The 7,578-nt window shown below is 28.8% G+C and overlaps 2 protein-coding genes across 2 annotated transcripts; both read right to left on the bottom strand.

The window, feature by feature from the left end:
* Positions 1–4,475: 4,475 nt before the first annotated feature.
* B0T23DRAFT_324452 (uncharacterized protein) lies at positions 4,476–4,631 on the bottom strand (the record flags this gene model as incomplete). The annotated part of the gene is made up of 1 exon (XM_062835425.1): positions 4,476–4,631. A coding segment is annotated over one exon (156 nt), but the record flags the coding sequence as incomplete, so codon positions are not given.
* Positions 4,632–5,702: 1,071 nt separating this feature from the next.
* Positions 5,703–5,867, bottom strand: B0T23DRAFT_325101 (uncharacterized protein; the record flags this gene model as incomplete). Its single annotated transcript, XM_062835481.1, has 1 exon — positions 5,703–5,867. A coding segment is annotated over one exon (165 nt), but the record flags the coding sequence as incomplete, so codon positions are not given.
* Between the last annotated feature and the right edge of the window lie 1,711 nt (positions 5,868–7,578).

Below are 7,578 nucleotides of genomic sequence, written 5' to 3'. Positions count from 1 at the left end.
AGAATTTATTATCTTTATTCTCTACTTCGCTTGGATTTAAATTAAAATCCTTATTACTATTATAAGTAAGAATGACGGCTAGAGGAAGCCATCTTGGGTGAGGTTGCGATAGAGAAGAAGGAGGAAGGGAGTTAGGAAGGGGCGCCGTAGGGAGGATTATATAAAAGAAAGAGAGGGTCCTTATACTATTATAAATAGAGGTAATATTATAAAGTAGGAAGTAAAGGGCCGGGGCGGAGGTAATTGTAAATAGGGTAAAAAGGCGGGGAAATGAAAAAACGGATAGGAGGATAGGATGGGGAAGCGGGGAGAGGGCGGAGGAAGGAGCGGTAGATATTAAAACAGAAGAACGGTAAAGGAGGGCGGCGCTTTAAATCGGAATCCTATTCCTATTATTCTTATTATTCTAATATTAGAATAATATAATAATAAGAGAAATAAAATTAATTTACTATAACAGTAGATAAGAACCGTTATACTTAAAATACAGTTTCCTTGGCCGGAGCCTAAATGTGGCCAAGGAAGATAGAGAAACGCCCATGTTAATAGATATTTAGAGAGTAAACAGCTGGACCCACATGTAGCGGGATGCACCCAATCAAATCCATTTACTAAGACGGGAAGTACGGGAAGGTTCTTGGCAATTCGAATTTATACTTAGGGGTACAATACTAGCCAAAACATTACTAGATCTGACCCCTTCCGTAAATCTTTCTATTATCTTACCTATAAACCCAGTTAGATTTAGCAAATACGCTCAAAACGTTCCAATTAGCCTATATAGTCTACTTCCAACTACCCTACTATTACTAGCCCCCTTCCGGGGTGCTATAGGGACGCCCGTGGTATAGCGGTATAGAGGACGCTCCTACCGCTATTAGTGTAAGTATATAGAGAGCTCTTGCGTTTAATTCCTTGTTAGTGATTCGTTTTTCTCTTTAAACGCTTAGTTATTGTATTGCTAACCTCTTTTAGATCCTTCTTATCTTCTAATTTTGGTGTTGATTGTGTGTGGGCCGTTCTGGGGAATAGGAGATATAAGACCGCTGTAAGACGTACTATCTCTCGGTGCTGTTGATAGTTGCTTTGAAAAAGGGTATACTATAAGGTATTCAATTAGGGTGTACGGAATAAGTTGAGTTGAACTCCTTTCTTTTTTTTTTTTTTTAAAGCCGGTAGTGAGATTTAGTTACCTAAATCCCGAGTTAGAATAATTTAAGTTATGATTAATAATAAGGGAAATATATTATTTTAATTGGATAGGGAGAGAAAGTTGTTTAATAGTAGTAGTTTTGTAAAGAAGGTTATCTTTGGCTGGTAGTAATATTTTAGTGCCAATCCAATTAGTAGAAGTTTATTGTTGCTTAAGGGTGAGTAAATTACGGCGCTTTTCTTCTTCTTTCAATATGTTATTAAGGTGCTGTTCGAGTTTAAGATTGTCGTTTTTAAAGATGATTGATATAGTAGCGTTGGGGGTTGGTAGTTGGTAATTGAAGAAAGTAATAAAAAGGAGATAGAGGGAGATTGAAAATTATAAAAATTTATTTATTTTTATATCTATTTACTATAATAATAATTATTTATTTATATTGTTCTTACTAATTTATTTTATTTTTGTTAATCTATCCTCCTTTTAACTGCAGTAGTCTATTACTAGTATTAGTACTCTTGCGGGGTTTTCTACGGGGCCTTCCTCTTGAATTAGTTCTGTTAGAAGGAGCTATACTACTAATTCTTAAGCTAGTCCTTGATTTAGTTCTATTATTGGGCGGTTTATTATAAGGTTTTAATTTAGATTTATTATAGGGTTTATTATATATTGCTCTTCCCCGGAGCGGCCGGCTATTATTAGTATTATTATTATTATTAATATTACCCGGGCTGGGAGGAAGTTGGAATATATAATTGGAAATTGGGGGGCGGCCTGGGTTATAGATATAATATAGCGGTAAAGGGTGGCCTAGCTGCAATTACTTAAGTATATGTTTAGTAATATTTATAGTTCGGTGGGTATAGGTTTTGGTATTTTTGAATTGCAAGGTATTTATATCGAAGTTCTTTTTAAATATGATGCTGTTAATAGTGCGGGTATGAGGGACGGTTATATATAATAACCCGGTTGTAAAGTCTTTCTTCGAAATATTATAAATAATTTTATTTAATATTTAGCCCTAGGCTTTATATATAGTAATAGTATATATAATAGTTAATAGGAATTGGGTTCTTTTATAATTGCGAGCCCCTTTTAAAAAGTCTCAAATAAATCGGAATATCGGTATGGTACGCTCTAGGTCTTGAATATTGGGGTAATCCAAATTTTTAAAGTAATTAGATCTTTTATAGTAATTAAAATGTACTATAATAACGAAAAGGGGGTCGCCGGTTTTAGAATATATATTATATAATTAATTACTATCCTATATAATATTAATAATTGTATTAATCGAACTATTAATAAGGCTAGCTTTAATTTATAGATTCTCGGTAAATATAATTCTACTACCTTTGATATAAGTAAATTTGCAGTGTAAATTACTAGTATTAATATACTTAACGTCTTTAGCGCTATCGGGGTTATTGGTAGCCTTAATAGTAAAAGTTGGGTTTTTAAACTATTTTAAATACTTAAAGTTATATTTATTAATTATAGTATTAGTTAGGTAGATTCGGAAAGCGTTATTAAATTTGGCTTAGTCGGGTATCGATAATTTAAATTTAATACGGTTGGATAATACCTCCTAATTCTAAATAGTAGGGTTATTATTTTATAGTCCTTCTAAAACTGTGCGGAAGGCTTTTTATTTAATACCCTATTGCCGAAGAATCTACTTCAATTCGATGTTCCAATTAAAATTAAAGTAGTAAGTACGATTACTACGCTATATAAAGTCTAATTTTCTTACTAAATGCTTTCTTCTTTGTTCTTCGGTTTTATTAGAAAGCCGATCTGGATTATCATCTTCTCCAAGAGCTTTAAAAAGAGTATTAGGATTATTAGCGAATTTAAGGGGTTTTTAATAGAATAGAGCCTTTTATTCAATAGGCGTTAATTAAAAGAAATTCTTAAGAAGAAGGATATTAGTACCGCCAAACCTTTTACTCTAATCTTCAATAAAAGCTTGACGAAGGTAGGCGTTAATATAATATATAATTCTTATACCTAATATAGACTTTTTATTAATAATGAAATATTTGTACGGCCTAAACTTATTTTATATATAGGTAAGACTAGTACCTTGTAAATTAGCTAAACTTCTATTGTTAAAAGGAAATTGTAGAAGGGAGTAGATAGTATAGCTATTAATATTATTAATAATAATACTAGTAGGAATAATACGAATAATAAGGGTTGAAAGGTTATATATAGAAGCTATTTTAGTAAGTTTGTAAGATAGTAGTCGAATAAGGTGGGATTTTCTAATACTACTATAATTGTCGATTTAAAGAAGTAGTTAATTTAGAGCCTAACTATCGAATACTATTTGGTAGTAATTAATAAATTGATTAAATATTATACGTTACTTAGTATTAAGGTTATTATATAAGCGTTAAGTGATAGGCTTTGGATTAGGAAGGTTGAAAGTATTATAATAAGATTTTTAGAAGTCTATTATTAGAGGAAAGAATTCTTAGAACCGAGTATAATTCTTATATTAGTCGTAGTTAATATTAATATTATAACGATCTAAAACCTTACTGTTAAAATTATTATTATTAGAATCGATACGGTAGTTGGGATTTTCTCTTGCAATATCCTCCTAATTAGGTTTATCTATTTCTTCTTTTTAATTAGGGGGCTCAAATTCTTCTTCTAGTTTAGGATCTGGAAATTTATTATAGTAGTCTTCGGGGTATTAGAATTTATTAATATAAGTTTTAAGGCATATTGTATATATATTATTGAAGTTATTATATTGGATATTATTAATAATATAAGAATTATTGGGCCTTCGATAAGGGTAGTATAATATAAGTTTAACTCTCTTAAAATTGTATTAATTATATTTATTATTTTATTTATATATAGGGAAATAATTAATAATTCTCTTTTTAGTATAATCCGATAAAGGCCTAGGTTTTAATTTTATATAACTAAAGGTAGTAATAAATTTAAAGTACGAAATATACGAGTAGCGTTCTTCTTGATTTATATATTTTTAGTAAATTAACTGGGTTTATTATACTTTATTAGTAGTATTAATATAAATACCTTCAGTATTATTATTATTATTACTATTAGTAGTTTTTAGTATAGCTCTTCTAAGATTAGGCTATATATTTTCCTCGGGATTGGGGATAATAGTACTTCGGTTATTTTAATAGTAATAATTTACTATAATTATTATGTGTATATTCTCTTATAGAGGAAGGTTGAATAGTAAATAATAGATTTTTTAAGTAGACTAGTCCTGTTTAGTAATAAGTTTGTTTATAAACTTTATTGTAAATTGTTTGATTAGGTTTCTAGCTGTTATTTAGGGTATTAATTCGGTGGTAATATTATTGTAAGACCTTATTCTCTTCTCGGCTTTTGAAATGTATTTAGTAACGTAATTAAATATAATATTTATACTAGTATATAACTGAACATCTATATTAACTATCCAACCTAGAGTAATAAATAGATTATATTAATTGAAAATACTATTATTTCTTCGGCCGTTAAAAAATTAGAATCTAGGGTTAATTCGTATAGTAAAGAGAGGGTATTTATAGAGTTTCCTAATGAAATAGAAATGGTATACCTTCTATTCGGGCATTAGGAGTTCGAAGTCTAGGATTTACCAGTCCCTAAGAAAGGTTTAGACCTAATAATATATTTGAAGATAATAAGTATTATTACAAATATATCTTTATATCCGGTTAATTATATTTAAAACCTCTTAGAATATAGGTTCTACAATATCCATCTTTCTATTTAAAATATTGTTACGTTCGTTATAGTTAGTTAGAAGCTGGCTAATAGGGATTAATTAATTCAAGGTATTATTTTAACTATTAGGATTTTAACTACTACTAGTAGTAGTAGTAGTACTAGGGGGAGGACCTTCTAGATCTTCATCCTTACTAAATTGAATTTTAGTTAATTGGTTAATACCTTCGAATATTAGATTTTATATAATAAAGTGTAAACCCTATATTTTAATGAATTACTAGCGGATTTGTAGATCGGATAAATTAGGTATATTGATATTATCTACCTAATATACGCTATAGGTATAGCTAATTCCTTAAACCTGAAATTCCAACCGCTACTAATAATTATTGAATTTAAATTTTAAAAATAGGATATATTCCTTAAAAAGCTTAAACCTTTAAAAGAAGTAGTATATAGCGATATAAGGGTTATAAAGAATATTCCGCTTCGAGATATAATATCGATCGTTATTGTTAAAAGTTAACTAAAGGTTATAATCAGGTATATATCTTACTAAACTTTCTTAATAAAGATTAGCCGCGCTAAATATAATAAATATAATTAATATTCCTAAGAAGTTAATATGTGACGATAGTTCACGGGATTTCTTAATCTAATATAACTAAGTACTACGAAGAGTATTAGAGAGTCGAATAATAAAATTAAGCAATTTTCTTGCTTTATTAGAGCAGTTCCTAAATTATTCTTTAAATCGATCGGTATTAATAAGAAACTCTAAATTAAATTGTATATTACGAATATAGAAGGAATTTTTACTATAGATTTAATTATATATTAAAGAATTAAAAGTAATATATTGGAATTGTTCGTACTGGGTAAAACGGCCGTTATACCACCGTATAATATATTGAATATATTTATCGTAATTTACCTTCTTTATACGGGGGTTAAAATATTCTCCTTGCTTATAGGGGTAAAGACTAGGGAATACTTAAGATAATAATATTTAGTTATATTTAAATTTATTAATAGGTTAGTTGCGAAGGGGGCCCTATTAAATATAATAACGATATTGGAGTAGCCGGCCGGGGGTTAGAGCATTGTTGGGGGTTGGATCCTAAATCGGGGCCTAAGTTAGAACTGGATCTATAAATTGTGATTATTAGCTTATAGGTTGTTCTTCTTAGCCTATAGGTTGTAATTACTAATTTATAAATTGCGGTATTAGAGGTTATTAATTGTTTAGTATATTTGTAAATCGAATTAGGGGAAAGTTCGGGTCGGGTATAGGGTCCCTACGAAATTAAACTTTAAACTGGTTAATATCCTTGAGTGTACTATTAATAATATTAAGCGCTACGCTAATTTTAGGATTAGCCTCGGTTAAAATCTCTTTAAATTTCTACTTTTAAAATTCATTAAATTCCTCGATAATAATATTATCTATATTAATATAAATTACGTTATTTATAATATTGCCGTCTTTTAGTAATGTATTGAGACGTTCTTCTATAATCTCGATATTCTAATATTTAGGGTAATAGGCTTTTAAGAAGTTGAGCCAAATAGCGACTTTGTAGCGATTAACTTTAAATTCCTTTTATATATTATTAAATTATAAATAATTCTAGTAATTATATAGTTGTAATAAAATAATGTTAATTTCTTCCGGTAATCTAAATAATTAAATATAGATATAGGAAACATTACGAAGGAAGTTAATACAATAACCTTTATATTTTCGCTATTATTAATTAAAGGTATAAATGTTTAGAGTAATATTAGTATTAAAATAGGATTGAAGAAGGAAATAATTTATTAATATAGATATAGATTCGTATAATAAGTATTTTTTCTATAGGGTCGAAAGGGGGAAAATAGTATTTACCTCTAATATTGTTAGGGCTAAAAATACTAAAGTCTATATTATTAACTATATTATATTTAAAAGGTTTATTAGGGTGTAAATTTGCATTAGTATGGAGATACTGATTATAAATATTCTAATTATTAATAATTATAACCTTTAATTAAAACTATTTTTCTTTATAACGGTTATAATATTCCATAATCTCTATATTTAGCGTAGCCTGGTAATTGCGAAGTTATTTATAATGGGAATCTGGGATTATTCGTGTATTTATGTTATTAGTAAAGACTGGGTCCCGTTTAAATTTAATGTTGGGTAAATTTGGGAATCGAGGCCCGGCTAATTGTGAGTCCGAGGGTGGTCTAAGGCGTCCGGGACTACGTTAGCCTTTCCTTTGTAGTTAGGAAGGCTGGAATTAGGGTTGAGATTGGGTTTTTAAAAGGCTATAGTTTTAAATAAAATTATTAATATTAAATATATTATTAGGATTATTGAGAGGGTTAATATTTTGTATTTATAAGCGGGGTTTAATTTAGAAAGGATTATTATTATCCTAATTATTAATAAAACGATAGGAATTATAATAATCATTATCCTCTTTAAATTAATTTTTATTAAGTAGCGCCCAATATTATTAGTAATAATTACGTTTAATATCGTATATATTAAAGAAATAACAGCGGGGGAAATTTTGAAGATAATCGAGATAAATTTTATTTTCTTCTTGGATATTGTAATAGGGGCTGGTATATACGTATATTATGCAAAATCCAGTAATCGGATCTTTATTAATGGGGCGCCGTGCTAATTTATATATTGGGTAGAAGAA

This window comes from Neurospora hispaniola, assembly GCF_033458365.1.
Source record: "Neurospora hispaniola strain FGSC 10403 chromosome Unknown B0T23scaffold_8, whole genome shotgun sequence".
Classification (NCBI taxonomy): Eukaryota; Fungi; Ascomycota; class Sordariomycetes; order Sordariales; family Sordariaceae; genus Neurospora; species Neurospora hispaniola.
This window is presented reverse-complemented; position numbering and strand designations above follow the sequence as displayed.